The 22,946-nt window shown below is 34.1% G+C and overlaps 1 protein-coding gene and 1 long non-coding RNA gene across 2 annotated transcripts; one reads left to right on the top strand and one right to left on the bottom strand.

Annotated features, from left to right (window-relative positions):
• Positions 1-1,031: 1,031 nt before the first annotated feature.
• On the bottom strand, positions 1,032-22,858 carry MYCT1 (MYC target 1). Its single transcript, XM_025422569.3, has 2 exons — positions 22,657-22,858; positions 1,032-3,582 (listed from the first exon to the last, which is right to left on the bottom strand). Exons 1-2 carry the CDS (start codon positions 22,838-22,840, stop codon positions 3,074-3,076), a joined length of 693 nt encoding a protein of 230 aa, XP_025278354.2. The 5' UTR covers positions 22,841-22,858; the 3' UTR covers positions 1,032-3,073.
• Positions 7,675-11,791, top strand: LOC125755676 (uncharacterized). The gene is made up of 3 exons (XR_007412732.1): positions 7,675-7,947; positions 11,075-11,126; positions 11,545-11,791. It is a non-coding gene; the product is annotated as an uncharacterized LOC125755676 (long non-coding RNA).
• Positions 22,859-22,946: the final 88 nt, after the last annotated feature.

Below are 22,946 nucleotides of genomic sequence, written 5' to 3'. Positions count from 1 at the left end.
GGTCTCCAGGATCACGCCCTGGGCTGAAGGCAGGCACTAAATCACTGAGCCACCCAGCGATCCCCAATTTCAGAATTTTTCAAATAATTAAAGCTATTAATATTTTCTCTATAATTTATTCCATCACTTTGGCTCTTAAAAAGTGATCCTTTTCTGTTTCATAGATTGGCTAAACATTTTGAATTCCTCATTTTAAAATTGTCTTTATTTAAAATGTTTATTTAAACTAATAGGTACAGAGAGCACATTGGTTGTTGCCAGAGGTGGGGGTATGGTGAAATGGGTGGTGGTCAAAAGATACAAACTTCCAGTTATAAAATAAATATGTGGGACGCCTGGGTGGCTTAGTGGTTTAGCACCTGACCCTGGCTCAGGGCGTGATCTGCTGTCTCAGGATCAAGTCCCACATCAGGCTCTCTGTCTGGAGCCTGCTTCTCCCTCTGCCTACGTCTCTGCCTTTCTCTCTCTGTGTCTTTCATGAATAAATAAATGAAATATTTTATAAATAAATAAATATGTTCTGAGGATGTAATGTACAGTATGGTGACTAGAGCTGATAATACTGAATTGTATATTTGAAAATTACAAGAGAGTAGATCTTAAAAGTTTTCATCACAAGAAAAAAGAATTTGTAACTATGTGTGGTAATGGATGTTAACTATACTTGTGGTGATCATTTTGGAAAATATACTTATATTGAATCATTATACTGTTATACCTAAAACAAGTATAATGTTACATGTCAACCGTATCTCAGGAAAAAGCTTATTCTCTAAAAAAAGTTAAATAAATAATTCTGGAATTACATGTTCAGTGAAGTAAGAATCTAAATTAATGTTTTGAACAAAAAAGTACTCATTTTCTATATGCATTATTAATTGAAATATCTTGTTCCATTTATTTATAATGTCATTGTTTTTAGTTACATATTTTTATATAAAATAATGTTTGTGTCTCAAGAGCAGATAAAGAATGGTCTAGATTGGGTTAAAATGTTAATGTATATGGTTACTTAATACACTGAATCAAAATTGACATGAGTTTAATTTTATTTCATAATCAACTGAACATTTCAAATTAAACAGATCGACTTAAAAAGTCCTTCGTTTTTGCTTTAATTTCACATTTCATACATTGCACAGTATTTATAAGATATTCATTTTGATTGTTCCAAAACTTGGAGAGAGAGGTGATAACAATTCCGCCAGATGGTTAAATTCACCAGAGAACTTCTGCTTCTATTTTCCTAATTTGAGAGATACCAAGCAATTTTTATTCCCAATATAAATTCTAGATTAAAAACTATACACTTTCCTTACTTCTCATATTAAATATTAAGGATGACATATAAGCAAAAGATAACCTTGTTACTAAGTTAATGCTCTTCTGTAATCTTACATGGTTATATGACAATTGCTAAATTTGTTGAAAACCAACTGATAACAAATTGGTTATCCTGTGAGATTTTTTTTTCTTTCTTTCTTTCTTCTTCTCTTTCCTTCTTCCTCACTTCCTTCCTCCCTCCCTCCCTCTTCTTTCTTTCTGGTATATTACATTAGAGAGCATTGATCTATAGACATCATTAAGAATAATTGTCCTTGAAGAACAGTGAAAGATAAATGCTAATAAAAATATTAAAGAAAATGCTATACAGAATCTCTTACTATATGTAGATATTATTACATTCTTGAACCATCTTCAGATACTATTTGCTGTGAGCGCTGCATTGCAGAAGCTAAAATGAGAGTACATTTTTTTCTTCACTAAAATTACAATGTTCAGAGAAACAAATAAACAGCAACATAAGCTAAATAGTCACTATATCAGATATGAACCACAGGCCTTTTGAATAATACTCCAGTGAACTCGTGTCCTTAAATGAAAAAGGGCAGCCATGGGCATTTGGCCACTGAAGCCCTCTGGTACCCATATTTGGGAATGTACCTTTCTTTACAGGGGTGGCTCTTTGTGGAAGCAGACTCCTTAAGTGATTGTCTGCACCAGGACCATATGACATGGTTTCATCATTATACAAAGACTCTTCATAGAATCTGAGATTGAAATTCGTAGGAAAGCAAACAAAGGATGATGCCTGATGAGCTGATCCAGGAAGGAGAATTATTCATGGTTATAACATTTATTTCATGACAAACTCTCTCACTACTGACCCCTAGTTGTTTGTGAGTTCCAAGAGAAGGTCCCTAGATAAAGTGCTTTCCTGGTTGCTAGATTTAGATCTAAGAAATAAAATGTATCCCTTAGGAAAATGTAAGCTCAGTGTTAAAGTGTATTGTTAGGTCAATGAATTGGATTTGCTATTGCTGTTTTTCTAACAACATAACTACAACAGTGAAGAAGAGTTCAGTCATTTCAGGAAACTTACGGATTTTGCCTCAGTGGTGTAGATAACTATTCTCAGAAAAGACACAAAGTCTGGGGGAAAAATAAGTGGCAAAACTGAAGTGTTCTATAACACCCACAGAAGTTCCCTTCCTTGCCTTGGTTCTGACTCCTCTCATAAATGAATGCCTTCAAGGAACTTTGAAATCTCTGTTCTGTCATTTTTGTGCTTATATAATCCATTAAAAATTCAGGATTATAAAACAATTCACATCACTCTGAAGAAAGTAAAATTAAGTTTCCTTAAGATAGTTTTTGTTTTGTTTTGTTTTTAAAAAGTGACATAGTGATTTTTTTTCCCCTTTCTAGTCACATTGGACAGTGAATGAGTATTGTAAACCACGAATATCTAAAGTTTTAATTTTAGTCTAATATATATATTGTATCACAGCTGAGTCTTAGATAAGAATCACTGTCTTTAATAACCTTCACGTTGAGTACAAAATACATAAATAGATAACTAATTGGAAAATATTACTATCTTGTGAGACACAAGGAAGGAAAAAATGTATTCAAAGAAATGTGTTTTACACTGTCATGTCCAACTACTTGAGCCTAACTCAGCTTGGAAACTCATTAGCTGTTTGGGCCATGCCCTCAAAATTCCAGTAGGCCTATTTGTAATTTTGTTTCAGTAAAAGGAAGAAACAAATTAAAACCAAAAGCACCCTACTCAGGAATCTGGGAATGCCTTTATAATTGATTCATAGGCAGGTGGGGGCGGTGTGGAAAAGCCCACTCGCAGGCTGTTGCTGGACCAGTGGAAATCTGGCCGGCCCAGGTTGTGTGAGGTGATGGCGGGAAGTGTACTGGAAGAGGGCAGAGTCACCAGCTGACTGTCAGTGTCCACGGGAAGTGGTGGACTTTGCAGGAAGGGATGGAAAGTGGAAGCCCTGAAGCTGGATTTTCTTGGAAAGGAATTTGCTTGTTCCAGGGAAGCTTGTCGCTGGAAGGTGAGGCTGGCCAGGCTGAGGTTGCTCCGCCGCTCACAGCCACTGTGGCGGTAAAATCCAGTTCTGTTGAGGCCGTGGTTATAAGAAGACCTCGATCGCCGGCTCGAGCTCCACTGTGAGATGGGGGCACTGGCTCTTCTCCGAGACAAGCAAACAGACAGAGCCCAGATAAATCCTCCAATTACAAGCACGATTGCAATGGACACTGTGAAGGACGTTATAACATCCTCTGAAACAAGCAAACAAAAATCAAATAGGTAACCGAATTTGTAAATAGGTGTTCAGTTAAAAAACACAGGACAGAGTCCAAATAGTAACTATGGAATACATGATCAATTGAGACAGATTCTGTGTCAGGGAAATAAAAGTGCTAGTTGCATGTGAATATCAGCTGTTATGCTTCCATTTATTAAAGCCAAAGAATATAAAACGGCATTTTTAGCTGTAGCATTTCCTATTGCTTATACTATTTTCTCACTTTAAAGAAAAAGAATAAAAATAAACTTTCTTTTTAAAGGCCATTCTTTAGTTCATAAATTTTTACAAGATTGCAAATATAGTCCAAAGATTATTTCCTTTTGAGCTACAGCAGTAATAATGTGCCAGAAATTGATAAAGGATTTTGCAGTCAAATTGACTGTGCTTTTTCCTCTGTCTGCTTTCATCAACTCCAGTGATGTCTCCCACCTGCAGGCTTCATGATGTCTCACTTCCTGTGCTCATTTTGAGATAGGAAATGCTGAGCTAGAACCATTTGGTGGGCTGACTGATTTATCTTCTATTTCCTGAGCTCCTGGACCACCGGTTCCAGTTCATGCTGCTATCATGCCCCTCATTGTGATAATGAAATTTTTATCCTCTGAATCCATAGAATCTCTGCTATGCATCAGTATCAATTCACAGAACTTGTATTTGTTCGGATTTCCTGTTCAGGGGGCAGGGGAGTTGTTTTCCCAAAATGGAAATTCTACCTTATTGCCTCTTGTGAACTGAAAACATATTTTTGAATAAAGCTGCATAGCAGAGCCCCTGCCCTGGATGTAAAGACACGCTGGATATTAGAAGACTCTCCAGCCTTATCACCCACCACATTTGCCCGCCTTCCACTCCGTAATCTAACCCATGAGTCATGTTGACCTTCGCACTATCCCAAAGCTTGTCTTCTTCTCTGAAGCTCTGTGATTTTTTTTAAACCTATTTTTCTTTATATCTGGACAAATTTTTAAATCTCTGTCAGAAAAACCTATTCTTCAAGATTCATTTCAAGTACCACTTTTTGGATAGACTCGTAAGTTTCATAAACAAAGATTAGTTAAGGCTAAGTAAAAACATAGGCTATCTTATCTAATTGCTCATCTAGGGATTCTGTACTGAGAGGGCCATGGACTGGAAATTAGCTAAGTGGGGTTTGGAGATTTTGAAAACAAGAGAAGGGCTTTGAGGTTCCTCCCATTGAGACATACAGTCTATTTCCCAACCCTCAAAACTGGGATGGCTTCACACCTGGCTTTGACCAAAAAGATGGGATGGAAATGAAGCTGTGCCAAATGAGGCCTAAACTTTAAGAGATCTCTGAGCTTCTACCTCTGCTGCTCCCAAAAGCCTTGTAACCACTAGCCTCTGAACAAATGCATCCTACTGGTTGACGAGTTTGGACTAGTTACCCCTATTGCTCTGACCAAGAGCCTGCTACCTCCAAACACATGAATGGCGTCATCCTAGATAATTCAGATGTTCATCAACCTAACTGATTGTGACACAAGAGGGAAGGCAGCAAAAAAAAAAAAAAAAAAAAAGAAAAAAGAAAAAAAAATCTATTAAGCTGATCCCAGCCTAGACTCCTGATCCACAGAATTATAAGCTAAATAAATGGTATTTTTAAGCTGCTATGTTTTGGGGTGGATTGTTAAATAGAAAAAGCCGACCAGTGCAGCATTCTCAACTCAGCTTTATCCCTAACATTTTGTGTGATCTTTAGAAATCTGTTTGGACTCATTATTTTTTAAATGAAAGAGTTAGATTTTATGATTACTAAGGTTTTTTTTCAGTTTATTGTTGTAATCTATGATAATACATAGAAAATCTATAATGCAGAAATAGCAAAATAAACCAATGTTAACAGATACATAAGAATAATTATTGTTCTTTAATTTTAGGATATATTTAGTGTTCTTCCACCTTATGTTGTTACATTTATCTCCTTTGTCAAGACTGTATGTTTTGTTCTACTTTCACAAATACCTTCACAAATACTTCTATTAAAATCCTCTAAAACAGTGGTTTATATTAAATCTAAACAGTAAATTCTTTATAATAGGAAGATGACTTCTAAATTACAACGCAATTTAGAACAGCTCTGCTAAACCAAGTATTGTTCTTCCAAAATGTGTCTCATAAAAATAATATTGACTCATAGCCTTAAAATGTAACCTCTTGAGACAGAGATTTCAGAGAGTTAGGCTTTATCTGAAAAAAGCAAATAAATAATAAATATAGTCAGAAACTAAAATCAGACCTATCGATTATATAGTAACATTCAAAATTAACTATTAGTGCCCCAAATGTTTGGAAACTAAAAAGGAAGTTACACTAATTCTGGGTTGCCACAGCACTGGCAAGCCGTAAATCAGGATTTCTCAACATTTCTTCCAAAAACCAATAGAGAACAAGTTGCACAAATAAAACTATGCAAAACCCAGACCTCAGAAGACAGAGAACATGTAAATTTCAAGGTACCTAGAAAGTAAAACAGATACCAATACATTCCCAAACTTCTACCTCAAGTCTTGGAGATGAAGGACAATTCCAGAAAAAGTGTGAAAATAATGAAAAGGTATCCTGTTCTCTGAGGGCACCGACTATTGTAAAGGGTCTTAAAACATGCAGGCAGGAATGTGAGGAGGCAGGCTTGGGAAGTAATTTTTCCCTGAGGAAGAAGAGGGTAAATTGTGTAGTCAAAAGATCTCATCTTATAGGATTCCATTTACAGGAAATGTCCAGGATGGGGAAAACTATGGAGTTAGCAAGCAGATTAGTTATTGCCTAGGGCTGATGGGCAGGATGGAAAGGAATGGGAGGGGTTGCTAATGGTCACAGGTTTCTTTTTGAAGGGCAGAGTATTCTCAAATTAGATGATGTGATGGTCACATAACTCCGTGTCTATAACAAAACCATTTAATTGTACCCTTCAAGTGGAGGAATTATGAGATGCAAATTATATCTCAAACAAGCTGTTAAAAACAGAAAAGAAAAAAAAAACAGAAAAGAAAGAAAGAGGAGAGGTGCTTTTTGGACACCAGACAATGAGGAAGAGAAGAGGGAAGAAGGGAGGGAAAATTTAAGATCTTTCAAGAGAAAAATAAATTTAAAAACAAAAGGATATAATTCCTCCCCACCTCCATCCTCCAAAAATAAAAATCCACCAATCAAAATGCCACACCTTGCTATATGGAGGAAAGAAGGAAACTAGAATGAGTCCTGGGATTCTGGCATGAGCAGGCAAGGGTGGATACTCCTATTATTCATCCAAACTGGGGAGAAAGGCAAGACTGGAACTAGGGGAAGCTGATATTAGGAAGATGCAGAACTGAGTGCCCCTGAGGTACTCTTTGGAATCGAGATTACATAAATATGGAACTTAAAAAGAAGCAGCATTTGGAATCTCCATGCTACAAGAGATTTGCAGCCATCCATGGAAAGCGCTTTGACTAAAAGTAAGACTGTTTGTACAAGGGAGTTGAAAATAGGCTTCCAGGAAACTCAGTTTAACAGGTGGCAGAAAAAAAACAAGGAAACAAAGAAGGATTAATTTGCCCCAGAAACACTTCATCTATTCATTTGTTTAATGTATAAAGCACCCACTAGAAACCTAGTAATGCTAAGTTTGTAGGCAACAATGAAGAAAAAGGCCTTAGCCCTGGTGGAGTTTACATTCTATAAGACTTCAATTAAGGTAAGAAAAATGTCCTTTAAGCCTGGCAATGAAGAGGCCATTGGCTACTTTGCCCTGAGTAGATTGAGGTCAGATGATGGAAAGTTACAGGTGCCCCTTGAGAAAGGTTCAGTCTCTATCATGAACAAGAGAGAGCACAAAAGAGGCTTGAACAAAGTGACCTAATAGGAAGGACAGCATATAGAGCTAGTAGTGATGAATGAAATAGACCAAGGCCCAGAGCAGGGAAGATAACATAACGAGTCTGGACATGCCTGCCATGATTCAGATATGCAACAATAGTAATGACTTAGTCTGGGAAGCAATAGTAAAAATAGGAAAGAAAAAACTTGATCATGAGAGACACAAAGTAAAAAAAAATCTAAAAATTATTCCAAAGTATGATACCTTATAATATAGTAGAAATAAGACATGGGGGGAGTGGAGCTTTTGTTCCTAAGATCTCAATTATAATGTTATATTCTAGCAATAATTTTTTTTTTTAAGATATATTTATTTACTCATGAGCAACACAGAGAGAGGCAGAGACACAGACAGAAGAAGAAGCAGGCTGTTTGCAGGGAGCCGAATGTGGGACTGGATCCCGGATCCCAAGATCACACCCTGAGCCAAAGGCAGATGCTCAACCACTGAGCCACCCAGGTATCCCACTGGCAGTAACTTAATAATCAGATTAAGTCATAATGTTTTAGGAAAGGTTAAGTGTCATGCTCACTTTACTCTTTTATGTAAGTTTATGAGACAATAGATTTGCTCAAATTTTTATTTGTATCATAATCATTAACATTAAATTTCCTTTAAGTTTTGGTCACTTGTAATGGCTATATAAATTCTCTACTTCCCTAAAAAATGTTTTAATTGCTCTAGAAAATAAATAAAAACTATAAACAATTCAAAAACTGCATAGAACTAAGTCTTTAGTCTTTTCAAATAAGTCCAGGCAGTTTACTGAATTTGGTACTTTGGTTTTAAAAAAATGCTAATTTTTCCTTATTTCAGAGTATTTTTGGCAATCTTTGTTTTGGTGAGATGTATTGCATATAAATTGAATAATTTATTATTATATGTTATTAGAGAGATCAGTCATCCCTAGACAAGTTTATTTATAATTTATTTTTTTTTAATTTTTATTTATTTATGATAGTCACAGAGAGAGAGAGAGAGGCAGAGACACAGGCAGAGGGAGAAGCAGGCTCCATGCACCGGGAGCCTGATGTGGGATTCGATCCCGGGTCTCCAGGATCGCGCCCCGGGCCAAAGGCAGGCGCCAAACCGCTGCGCCACCCAGGGATCCCTATTTATAATTTATACTCCAGAGAATCCATGAGTTAATTATGAGAAACACTTTAATCAAAGAATCTGAACAAAATCACTCAGAAATGCTGTCTTCTTGTTTAGAATAATGAATGAAAGATGTACTCCTGTTCATCTAGATGTTGTACTTTTGAATAGGAAAACAGTGCATCAGGTAGAGACCTAGTAGGTGAACTACAAGCTCCTTCTAAATTTGAAGTTCTGTTACTCCACCCCAGAAAGTTATCACTAAAGCTTTAGGAAGCTTTTGACATTTTGGGAAATATGACATTAAAAAAATGCAACTTTATTTTTATTTCATTATTTTGTAAAACACTATAGCATCTTTCTAATTAAATTAATTTAGTTTATAGGTTGCAGGCACTGTTTTTTTTTATATATCATATCACTTGATTCTCAAGTAACCTTATAAGGGAAACAGATTATTTTTTAGGTGTGTTGTAAGAAAAGTTAATCTAAAATGAAAGTGAATAATGTAAAATTCACAAAAAATTATCAATTTAATACCAGATTTTTAAAAAAGATAGATTTATTTATTTATTTATTTATTTATTTATTTATTTATGAGAGAGAGAGAGCATGAGCAGGGGACAGGGACAGAAGGATAAGCCAACTCCTCACTGAGCAGGAAGCCCAACATGGGGCTTGATCCCAGGACCCTGAGATCATGACCTGAGCCAGAAGTCAGCTGCATAGCTGACTGAGCCACCCCCAATTTGGTAGCCTGTTACAAACAGAAATACTTGGGGAAATTGTGCTAAAGCAGTATTATGCATCTATACATGTAGTCTCCTGGATCAACAGCCTCTACTGGAGAATTTTAAATATTAACAACTTCAGATATAGAATTATAGATAAGGGATTTCAGCTAAAACCAACTCTTAAAAATGCCTTGGCTTAGAATCCTCATTTTATTGATATTGAAACAGTGTCTGAGGTTTATGTAGTAGAACTAATCCTTGGTTTATTTTAATAATTGAATAATGACAGCTAGCACTGTCAGGGGACTATTGCTTTTACTCATGTATGACGTAGACTGAGAAGACAAATACTCAAATTTGCAAAAGTATATGCCCCTGCCTTTCTGAATAAGCCCATGCAGGCACTATCATCTGATTGAGGATTCTAAACAGCTCAGAATATAATCAGGCAATGGGTGATATATTCAGGGGTTCTTAGGCATGGTCATGTTTGTACCCTTTAAACTCTCTATTGCTGTCTATCCTGACAAATAAAATGTTTCCAATGGTTTATTTGTATTGAAAAATAGCATGAGGTTCAATTTCAAGAAAAAAATCAGAAACTTAAAATATAGAGTTAAGGGAAAATAATATTTTGTCTATGAAATTGATTAAGAAAATTAGCAAAGTCAACCAAAATATATGGAGTAAGAAATGGATTTATGTGCCAGATGATTGTTTGATTTCCAAAATATATCATTCTGATATAAGAAAAAAAAGGGTAACAGGGACATCTGGGTGGCTCAGTGGTTGAACATCTGCCCTTGGCTTAGGTTGTGATCCCAAGGTTCTGGGATTGAGTCTCATGTTGGGCTCTCTGCATGGAACCTGCTTCTCCCTCTGCCTATATCTCTGCCTCTCTCTCTGTGTCTCTCATGAATAAATAAATAAAAATATTTTTGAAAAAAAGAAAGAAAGAAAGAAGAAATAAAGAAAAAGAAGAAAAAAGAAAGAAAGAAAGAAAGAAGAAAGAAAGAAAGAAAGAAAGAAAGAAAGAAAGAAAGAAAGAAAGAAAGGAGAAAGAAAACAAGGGTAACATCCAAACTCGAGTAGATCAGTTGGTAAAAAATATGTTCAATAATAAAAAATCTTCTTATATGAAAAATTTCAGTTTTGTGGGTAAAAAGATTATTTTGGTGGCACTAAAATTAGAACAATATTTCTAGGACAGCAGTTTGACAAATCTATCTTAAATGACTATTATTTATGGCTTTATAATATTTCTATAATATTTTTGATATTATAATATTAAATATAATATTTGACATGGAGCTATCATATGTGCCTGAAATTTAGGCAGAATAGGTAATAATGACTCAAAATACCATATTTCTATTATAAACAGAAGACTACATATGGTTATAGAGATATCTGAAAAAGATTAAATAATACATTTTAAATATACATGAGAATCATGAGAATAATATATATACATTAGTAACAAACTAGTTACATTTTGAATGAATATAAAGGAAGATAAGATGGAGCTTACAGAAGTTATAAAAATGACATTTAAAAAGCATACTGCTTTTGATATGGATTTACTTAATTTTCTTTGGTAAAAAAGCTTATTATCTATCTTGTTAAGCTCCCTTAAATCAAGAATGCAAAAACAAGTGTACAAATGAAGAAAAGCAGTTAGAAAGAAATGTATTTATATTTTTTAAAATTTTTTATTCAGATTTAATTAACATATAATGGTATATTCGTTTCAGATGTATAATATAAAGATTTAACAGTTCTGTACATTTCTCGGTCCTCATCAAGGTAGGTGTCCTCTTTAATACCCTTTATCTATTCGAGCCATAATTATAGTATAGCTTGTTCCAGAATCGTCTTCCATAGTGATTTTATTTAACTGTAGTTAATGATTTTTCTGAATCAAACTAGAAACCAGAAAATATATAATGAAACAGAATCTATTGGCCATACATCTTTAAATTTTCATATATATAATTTCATTGTGACAGATTTTTTATAAGAAATTTTGGAAGACTTTTTTTTAGATGCACTATTTTAAAATTGTCCCCAAAAAAATACATTGGCACAGATAGTTCTTTTTAAAGGACAGTTTGCGTTTTTATTTATCAACAATCTTAGGGGAGGAAAAATGTGCTGTAATTTTATTTATATAATAAAATATGATGCAACTTTTGAGACCAAATGATTATGCTTAAAAATGCAGATCTCCCTTTGAAGGCAAAAGGAACAAATTCTAACAACAATAAGGTAAGGCGTATAAATTAGGTATCCTTATCATGATTTATAATGTATGTCTGTACAACTAACAAGGGGTTGATACATAAATCCTCAATGAATAATAACTATTTCTACTAATAGTTGTATAACCTACCCAAATCATTTGACTCCTCCACCTAATATTTATGGCCACTATGTGTCTTTCAGTTTGAAGATTCTAATATTGAATCTGGTTTTCCGTACATCTAATCAATGCTTCATAGTATTAAAATTTAGTAGAGGTCACCATCTAGTGGCCTTTTGTTAAACTGTTCCAATATCTGAAAAGCGATTTTATCAGTGTCAACATAATGGAACATGAATCAATTCATAGAATCCTTTGCAATTATACGAATCAGAAGCTCAGCTAATGCCAAAGCAAGCTATTCTGTTCTTAGTACCCTGAAGTACATAGGAGGATGGTTCATGCAATAAGAATTTGACAAAGATATTTTTGGAGAGAATAACATCTAGGGCACAGAAAACTCGACTAGTTATAATAAAGTAAACAAAGAGTAAATATTTTCTATGTGTAGCTTATCTGCCAGAAAATACCATTTGTTTTTTTTTCTACAACATGTGCAGAATTCAACTTTTCCTATCTACTCTGCTGCCTCCCTAGTCCAAGTGACCCCTACCTATGAGCTGAAGTATTCAGACCCTCTACCTGGTCTTCCTGCTTTTGCCACTCCCCAACAACACTCTAATCTCAATACAGTAGCCAGACTGAACCTCTGAAAATGTAAGTCAGATCTAACCTCTCTACTTCTCCCAGAGCAAAAGCAAACTCCTAAAAATGTTCTTAAAGTTCCAACTTGACCTGTTCCCAATTATCTATGCTCATTTTTACTCTTCCTCTGTCTTAGCTCCATCCCACCATTTCTTAAACACACTGGATATGCTCCTGACTTAGGGATTTGCATGAGTTGTAGCCTATTCCTGAAATTCTTTCCCTAGCTATCCCATGGCTAACTTCAGGTTTTCACTCATATATCACTTTCTTATTTAGGCCTACCCTGATCACCCTATTGAAAATTTCATCTTGTCCCACTTCTAATGCCTAACCAACACCCGTGGTTTTCCTTTTCCTTCCAGAGTAACGGAAACTAGACTCATTAATTTATACTATTTTTAACAGTAAATAAGATGCATAAGTGTTTAGGCTATATAAGTGTCATTAGAAATGAAAGACAACTTGTATCTAGAATGGTTGGAAAAAGCTTGATGAGGGGCATCTGGGTGGCTCAGTTAGTTGAGTGTCAGCCTTTGGCTTGGGTCTTGATCCTGGGGTGCCAGAATTGAGCCCTGCATTGGGCTCCCTGCTCAGCAGGGAGCCTGCTTCTCCCTCTCCCTCTGCCCCTCACCATGTTCATGCTCTTGCTCTCTCTCTCTCAAATAAACAAACAAAATCTTAAAAAAAAAAAGAAAGAAAATAAATAAAAAGCTTGATGAAAGAAATGAGATTTGAATTGTCTTCTGTGCATGGCTATGGCTCAAATAAACAAGAGCCTGGGAGATTTGTACATAGTTTTGACTAAGGGCATAGAGCATAAGCCATATTCTGAATATATTTAGTTAACAATATTGCTAGAGTATAAAGTAAGTTTGAAAGGAAGAGGGTAGCATACTTTATTTTTTTTTTGTATGTGATGAATTAGCCCATAGAAAAACACTGAGAAAAAAAAAAAAGAAAACACTGAGAATAATTAAAAGATAAATATTAAAAATATTTTTTAAAAATCTGTTTGAAGCCATCAAAGACCTGCCAAGACTGCTACCTCAAAATAACAAAGTACAGGAGAAGAAAAATCTCACGTGACAATAATCTTTAAAGAGAGGCAAAAAATCTGAGTAGAATTCTGTGCAATTTAAGTAGTCTTGGAAACAAAAATTGCAGTTAAGAACTACCAAGGAAAATGGACTCTGGGAATATCCTAGACACTTAGTAGGGCCCTTGAAGGCCTATTCCCTAACAGTAAGAGCAAACAGGAGAAAGAGAAGACCTCACAAAGATAGAAATGTAGGTACACATCAGATCAGATTCGATTAAGATGAAATGACCCCAACTAACTCCAGAAGAAAAATTAATCCTTTCTAGAAAAAGATAACCTTACTCAGAGTCTTAAATTGTTTCTACAATGCCCAAAACAATATTGAGCATAAATAATACATTACAATTATTCCAAGTGACAAGATCAGATGAACAAAAACCAAGAGAACAAATATATCATAGAAAAATAACTATAAGTTATCAACATATTACAGTTATCAGGCACAAATATTAAAACAATGAATTAATATGTTAAAATATTTAACAAGTTGAAAAATTTCAAGAATAGGAACCTATAAAAATAATCAAAAATACTTAATTAAAGTTAGAAGATATTTTAACTAAATTATATTAGAAATATGAAATATCAAAACACTTAAAATGCACCTAAAACTGTGTTTAGAGGAAAATGTGTAGCTTTAGAGGCATACATTTAAAAAGAAAAAAGCTGAAAAACCAATGATATAAGCTTCCATATCAAGAAACTAGCAAAAAAAAAACAAAAAACAAAAACAAAAACAAAAATAAAAACTAAATCAAACACAAGTAAAATGGAATAGAGTAAATAAGTTTTTTAAAAGTGGAATGTAATGACATAAACAAAAAGAAAAAAAAGAAAGAAACAAAGAGGTAGAATTACCAAAACCAAATGTGGTTTCCATGAAAAAGAAAATCTAATAAAAAGTTGATTAACTATTGATGGGAATGACCAAGATGGGAAGTGGGAAGGGAAGAAGGAGGGAGAGAGAGTATCAAAAATTAAAAAGATGGCATTAGAACAGATTCTATAGGCAGTGAAAACATGAAGATAGGATTCCAAGTTAGCTTTTATGCACTGACCCTTCCAGGTACTAGGACTAAGCACTGGAAACAACACTGCTCTCCGCCTCAAAAAATCCTACCTAAAGGCACTGAATAAATGACAAGAAAAGCAAGCAGTAGGTGAATTTTCTAGTTTTCAAAACTTCTAGCCTGAGGACAGTTTCAGACTGAATTATGTGGGCAGGTAAAATACCAATTGAGAACCTACAGTATTTCCAGTCTAGAGAAACAGAGGACAGAAATTGTGGTAATCAGAGCCACTTAAATGTGAGAGAGAAATTGTAGAAAAAAGAATGCCAAGAGGAGGATCTCAAAATATTATTGATAAACACTTCCTGTATCTATGGCCGACTCCAGAACCACATTGCATGTTTCAAATAGCACAGCTAGAGAAAATAAATAAGTCAACTCAACTAAACTGAGACCTGAATTGCCTTCCAAGAGACAGGCTTTACAGGTTTTTGTGGTTTGAGTTCTACAAAGTTATTTGCCTGTGAGAACAAACTGGAAAAAAAAAAAAAAACAACTCTTCAAGGTAATATAGCAGAATCCAAAGGACCCTTTAAAATGTCCGTGATGCATAAAAGTACTTGACATATGTGGAAACAGGAAAGTATGACCCATTCTCAGGAGAAAAGTTAGTCAACAAAGACATAGCCTAAGATGACCAGATGTTGAACTTAGCAGATAAAATTTGAATGCTTTTTTTTTTAAGATTTTATTTATTTATTCATGAGAGATAGAGAGAGAGAGAGATAAAATTTTAAACTTGTATATTTATGTTCAATGATATGAAGTGTTCATAATGAATGAAAAGTGGGAAATATCAACAGAAAATACAAACTCTAAGAAAGAACCAAATGGAACTAAAGAGAATATCTAAAAAAATTCACTCAATGAATCTAACATTGAATTTAAGATGACAGTGAAAACAGGGGTACCTGGGTGGCTCAGTCGGTCAGGTGTCCGACTATTGATTTTGGCTTGGGTCATGATCAGGGTCATGAGATTGAATACCACACTGGGCTTTGTGCTCAGTGGGAAGTCTCCTTGAGACTCTCTGTCTCTCTCTGCCCCTCCCACTGCTTGTGCTCACATGCTCTCTCTCTCTCTCAAAATAAATAAAATCTTTTTTAAAAAGATGACAGTGAAAAGAGTAAACTTAAAGATAAATTAATGTAATTATCCAATTTGAAAAACAGAAAAAATAATAATTGGTGGACGGGAACAGAGCCTTGGGGAATTATGAAACAGTATAAAAATATTTAATATATGTGTAATTACACATACACATAGTACCAAAAGCAAAGGAAAGAGAGAATGGAGATAAAAATTATTTGAAGAAATAAGGCTGAAATTTTTCAAAATTAGTGAAAGAAATTAATTTACAGATTCAAGAGTCTCAGAAATACCAAGCAGGAAATACATAAAGAACCATGTATAGGCACATCATAATCAAACAGCTAAAGATCAATGATAAACTGAAATTAGCCAAATAAAAATAACAATGTAATAATGACATATTACACTCAGAAAAACTCATTATTTGAATACTAATCTCCAGGAAGATAGAATCATATTTCAAAGTAATTTAAAAACCAATTGACCCAGAATTGCATATCCTGAAAATTATCTTTTAAGAATAATAGTGAAATAAAGAATCTTTCAGGTGTAGGAGAAAAATTCATCACCAGAAGATCTACATTAAAAGCTTTGCTCAAGGAAATCTTTAGATTGATGGGGAATAATACCAGATAAAAGACTTAGATCTTGAGGAAGAAATAAAAAAGCATCAGAAATAGTAACAGTGTAAACATAAAAGACTATTTTCTTTCAATTCATTTAAAATAAACACACACAGTACATAGGTGATATCAAGGTGAATAGATTAGACTTGAAAATTTTTAAACCTGCTCAGCAAAAGACAGGTAAAAAAATAAATAAGCAAACCACAGGCAGGTAGAAACATTACAAATATATATCTGACAAGTGATTTGTGACTAGAATATACAAAGGAATAATGAAAAAACATATCAACAAGAGACTTTCAGAAGAATATTTGCCACAGTTTTATTCTTAATAGCCAAAAGAGTAAATACTGTATGATTTCATTTATATGAAGTTCTAGAACAAGCAAAGCTAATCTGTTCTAGAAAAAAAATAATAAAGGTTTCCTCTGGGGATGGTGTAGATAGAAATTGACTGGCATGTGAAATTAGAGAACTTCTGGGGTTGGTGATAATATTTACTGTGATTGGGGTTTGAGTTTTTCAGGTGTGTACATGTTGGCAAAATTCAACATATGTTGAGTTATGGTCTGTGCACTCCATTATTATTTATTTTACACATTTCATTGTAGGTAAATTTGATGTTAAAAGAAAAAAAAACAAAAAATATTGAATTCTGATTAATGATATACATGCTGAAGTAATTTAATTAAGAGGAGGTACACTGATGTCCTCAATCTGCTTTGAAATGTAAGCTAATAGATTGGTGAATAAAATAAGTATTGTAAAAATGTCAATGATGGAATCTAACTGGTAGATATATGGGTATAAACTATAAAAATCCCTTACATGTTTCTCTAAATTTGAACATTTTCATAATAAAATATTAGAAAAACATATGAAAGAATATCCTGAACAACTGTAAGGCAACATATTTAGAAATTTAAGTGGGAAAAACTTTAGAAAACACAAATTTCCATAATTATTAGAAGAATCAATAGAAAATCTGAATGATCCACTATTGTTAAAGACAGTGGTTCTGTCATTTAAAAGTTTCCTATTAAAAATGCTATAGATAATTACACTGGTAAATTTTCTAAAGCATTTAAATGAAAAACAATGCCAATCTTGCACATATTTTTCCAGGTAATAGAAAAATAGGAAACCCTTCCTAGCTTGTTTTATGAGACCTGCATAAATAACACTGATACCAAATGTGACCAGGCTATCACAAGAAAAGGTTATTATAGGCAAATTTCTCTCTTGAATGTAGATACAGGAGTTCTAAGGTCAGGGTCCTATTAAAGGTTATAGACCTCTAGGCTTATACTTATTGAATCTTATCTCTAATCACAGAGCCCAGTGAGAGATGTATTTTCAAATATTTCTGCATAATTCAGATGCAGCAGGTTTAAAGACAAGCATTTATAAACACTTGTTTTTCAAGCTTTCTAGGTAATGAGTTAAGAGAAATAATTGGTAGGTTGGTAATATGCAATAATGCATATAGGCCCAAAGTTTTAAAACTACAAATTAAAGATATGCATTTGGAATACAATAGTAAAAAAAAAAAAAAGAAAAAAGAAAAAAAGAAAGAAACACAATAGTATTTGTTTGCTATTTAGCAGATAATATAGAGGACATCATTGGGATTTGTATGTCTAGTCTATAAGTTTACTCTGTCCCCAGTTTCTCTGGAAACTCCCTACTCCCATCTGTAGGGGTTAGACCCCTAAAAGCCATACTTTTACAGTCTGAGGAATAGAATTTTCAGCTACTAACAAGGTTTTCTCTCCCTTGACACTTGACTACTCAATAAATCAATTCACAACCTTTCATCTCTTTGATTACCTTGGAAAGGATTAGTACTGTTAGCTAGCATGCATAGGAAAATAAAAAGTTGATGCTTAGAATTTCTAACTGGACTAAATATATAGAATAGATGAAAACAAATAGATAAAAATCTTGAAAACCAGTTGTTTTACTCTAATCGCTAGATATTTTGAGAAATATGAGTGTTATGCTTTGTTTGTTTATTGGAGTTTCAAAATGCTGAGAGTCTAAAGGACTCAAAAGTATACTTTTTACCTTAATGAACAGTATTGGGAAAAATAAACCAGAGTCTATGAGTCATGTACTTGTCAACATGAACTGCCATACAGCACACCATGGCCTGCATACCTTAAACAACAAACACTTGTTTCTCATCATTCTGGGGGCTAGAAAGTCCAAGACCAAGATGCCAGCATGACCAGGGGCTGGTGAGAGCTTCCTAGCTCACAGGCGACCCTCTTCTTCCTGCTGTGTCATCACTTGACCTTTCCTCAATGTATGCTCCCAAAGATTGGGAGAGAGAGCAATCTCACTTGCTTTTCTTCTCAGGCCACTAAATGTATCATTTAGCCCCCCGTCCTTATGACCTAATCTAAACCTAATTACCTCCCAAAGATCCCATCTTCTACTACCATCCATTGTCCTGGGCATCACAGCTTCAACATATGAATTTGAAGGTGATGAGGGTAATGACACAAACATTCAGGGCATAATAAGTCAGTTATCAAAAGCAGTGCAAAAAGGAGAGGTTTTGGAGAGATAAGAAGACCTAGTGACTAGTAAGGGTTTTGGAGAAGGAATCATCACTCCATCTCTCCCTGGGATGAATTATAGATTGATTAAGGGAATCTCAGAGAAGGTGGTATCTATTCTCAATTTCTTAGGCCAAATGGGGAAGATGACTGGCCCCTCTGAGAACCCTGGGTGTCTAAGGGGCAAAGTAGAAGTGAGGATGGAAGATATTGCTATATCTGGGCCTAGGGCATCTGATAAACAGCTTCACCTCAAAAGCCTTTCACAACTCTAGGATTATGGAAGAGCATTCAATATTGTTCTGTACCACTGAGACAGATGGAAAAGTACCTGAATGAAAGGCAGTAGACCAGAGGGGACATAAAGAAAGGAGAAACTATCCATTAACAAATGTTGCATAGACCATGAGCCAGATTTTATGTAAGAGCCCTCAGTAGAAGAGGAGGGAAAGGGCAATGTTTTAAAAACAGATGAGAAATACGCATCAGTAGATGTCAGCAGAGATCAGAACTTGATCAAGAATCAAATACTCTACTTCCAATACCCTCTATAAGTATATAACTCCCATATACTTTGTGCCCTTTCTAATCTCAGAGAAAAGTCCCTTTCCAATCTCAGTGCCCTTTCCCACCCTGTGCCCTTTCCAATCTCAGAGAAAAGTCTTAAGGAAGAGGAAAATAGGGAGAGCTGAAGTCATAAAATCGAAAATTATTACTTAAATCAGGTCAAACTTTTACACTGACATTCAAAACTTTGCACAAATCTGCCTCAAACCATTCATCTCCACAAATGTGGCTTGTGTGTTTTTGCTTCTGCATGTTGGCTGATAATATTTCTCCTGAACTCCCTGAAATTGTCCAACTATGCTGTATTTGTATCACTCACACTTAACCCATTGACTTATACTTAGTGGATGGTCAGGCAGTGTTTCTGAGTAAACTAATAAATTGAATTGATAGATGAGTCAATGCATTAATAAGTTAACAAAGGGAGAATGAATGACTAAAATGTCCTTCTGAGGATTATCTTTCTTTGAACCTTATATGACTTATAGGAACAGGTAAAGCCTCATTTTTTTTTCTAAGAAAGAAAAATTTGGGGACCATTTTGGCCATTTAAAAAAAAAACTCAACAATCATTGCCTTTTCCCCATGTATTGTCTAGCGTTACTCCATAAGAATATAGGCATATATTTGCATATGTATGGAGACATAATCTCCCCCAAGAGTGTGATCTTCTTGAAGCCAGACATTATAGTTTATGTAAGGATTAAATGAGGTGAATAAATACAAGCTCCTGAACCAGTAACTCCCCCAATTTTCCATGGTACCAGCCAAAAGAAAAAATGCATGGTAAGGCAGGAAACACAACCCAAACTATGTCTTCTTTATGATGCTAAGTACCAAAAAGATAACCAAGTTTAAGGATCTGTGTCTACTGTTTTATGAAGGCAGGATCCAGCAAACTTTTACAGGTTCTAGTTCCTGCTGCTTTGGTGGGGAATGTTCATAGAGAAGGGAAATGCATTACAGAAAGAAAAAGTGAGAAACACAAGGTGGTCTTCAGCTGTGTTGTCAGGCTCAAGCCAATTTTTTTGCTCCCTCTTGCACTGATTACTATAATGCTTGCAGTATAGTAATGAAATGCAAGCTATTATAATTGGTAATAACCTGGTATCATTATCTTATTTTTCAACATTCATTACAGTAAACCAAAAAATGATATCTGGAAAACAACTTTTTATACATCGTAAGTGTGTTAAGTTTGAGAAATTCATATGATTCAATGCATAAGTTTTGCTTTTCTCAACTATTCTATCTTTATTCTCTAAATTCGAAATGTCAAGCAGACAATTGTCTTTGGAGGCAATAGACAACACATTATACTGTACTTTATAAGATTTTCAAAATAATATATTCGTGGAGTCAATGATCAAAATAGATGTCAATTTAGTTACAAAAAAGAAATAAAAACTTAAAAGATCAACATTTATATCTTAGGAAATTTCTACATTTAGTATATTTACATTTAGATTTTTACATTTTATACTTAATATTTTTTATCCTAGAAGAAATAATGTGATCTTTCATATACTTTCCCCAAATCATTCCTAATGTATCTGCTCAACATATTTGTATTGGTTTTGTTAATGCTTATCAATGAACACTCCCCTTCCTGGTTTTCATTATTTCCATCTATTTTCCATTGTATTCACATACTAAGACAAGAAACACTAGCAACTATGTTTGGAACAGTAAGTTCCTTCTCAAGCACAAATTTCTGCACTTAAAACAAAAATCAGTATTTTTAGGATTGGTAAATAGGCTTCAATTAAGCATTCTCTTATTAATTCACATTTATTTTATGATTACTAACTATGTTTTAGTCAGTGGCTGATTTCTTTTACATAAGTAAGCCTGAAATTTAACTTCAAATGGCCTGAAAAAAAATAGAACTGGCTTTTACATATTAATTTTTATGGAAAGAGCTACTCTACTTTTGAATAATTTGTATAGCAATTTTTGTAATGATGAATTTAGTGCAAACACACTCTAGCTATGTTCAGTGTGTTTAGTGCATTCACTTTCTCTATAAATGGGACAGCAAGCAATATTGTAACAAATATATATAATTAAGACTTCCATAATTCTAAGGCTTATTGTGTGTTGGTGTCCACCTGGAATTACTTATTATCAAAGCCATCCTTTACAATATGCAAACATAATTTACTTTCTTCTTATTATTTTTTAATAATTAGATTAGGATGTTCACTAATATCTCTCCTTTCCAGGCCTGAAGCAAACATAAAGGGTTTATGGTTAAAAAAAAAAAAAAAAAAGAAGAATGAATGAATGAATTCCCTTCATGCACGTTTGTAGGATGGTGAACAGTTAGGTGAGGTTGTTAGGGATGGTCATCACTGCTACTTATTTTCACTGATAGTTTACAAAGCATCTCCACAAATCACGAAAGTATGAAATCGTGCTCTGAGAAGATTAGAAACTCATTCTGGATCAATAAATAGGGCTATTGATCTCTTCAGAAACTCTATTGTCTCCGTTAAAATTTTTTTTTCCTGAATTTAACTGAAATAGCCTCTTTTATTTTTAAAATTTCCCTGAATCCAAAAATACTTGCCAGTTTTACATCCTGGCCCTTCTTCGCTAGCCCTTGCCTTCTTTAGCCTAGAAGAACTGGTTATTTCAACTTTAGCTCTACCCTGCTATTGATGACTAACTAACTAGTAGTTGTGTCTGAACTCCGCCTAAAAATACTTTTATACTGTTTCTTTTTTCCCATGGTAGGTTTCCTTTTAACGTTTTATGTGATGTTATTTCCAGTGAATCTTTTCTACTAAATTTTTTTCGTCCTCTAACTTCATAAGATTCCTTATTTTAACTGTCATTACACTCTTGAAGTATAGATTTTGTTATTTTGATTCACTTTGGAAATTAAGGAGTATAACATTAACAATTTAAGTTAAAATAGCCTCTGTAACAACTCTTGATTTCATAAAATAAGATATCAATTTATAACTTTAAAACACAACTTATTTTTCCAACAAAATCCACATTGTCATATTCTAAACAATTACTTCTATCTTTTTTTTTCTCATGTTTATTCTCATTATTTTCTATTTATATTTTGTACACCAGCCAAAATCTATGCTTGTTGCCCAGATTCTTCTTGAAAGTCTTCATAACCCACTTTCAAGACATTTTACACGAATACACTTATTTTAATAAATCTATGCAAACTTAATCAGTTTATGGTAAACAAAATGTCTCAGAGATTTTCAATGTTTTAGTAAATTTTGCAGTACAATTTCTGCATCCTAACTTTAAATTAAGAACAGTTAAAGAAAATATCTTACCCCAAAAGTTTTCTGGCCATGGACTCCCTAAACTTGTTGTGTTATTAGCCATAATATCCACAAGAAATAGAATAGACAGAAGAAAAAAAGAAAGAAAGAAAAGCCAGTATGTCCAAAAGAAGCACTTTGATTCTATGTCTTTGTGGTTCGGCAAGAGAAAAATAATTTTCACACAACCCCTCATATACTTGTGTTTGCATAAAAGGAAACAAGTGTATCATGTTTCCTGCTTTTATACTCAAATTAGCAACTGTTTTTCTTATCTTGGAATTCCACATGGTTCCAGGGAC

The sequence above is a fragment of the Canis lupus genome, chromosome 1, assembly GCF_003254725.2.
Source record: "Canis lupus dingo isolate Sandy chromosome 1, ASM325472v2, whole genome shotgun sequence".
NCBI lineage: Eukaryota > Metazoa > Chordata > Mammalia > Carnivora > Canidae > Canis > Canis lupus.
Note: the sequence above shows the minus strand (reverse complement) of the source record. Positions and strands in the feature narration are given on the sequence as shown.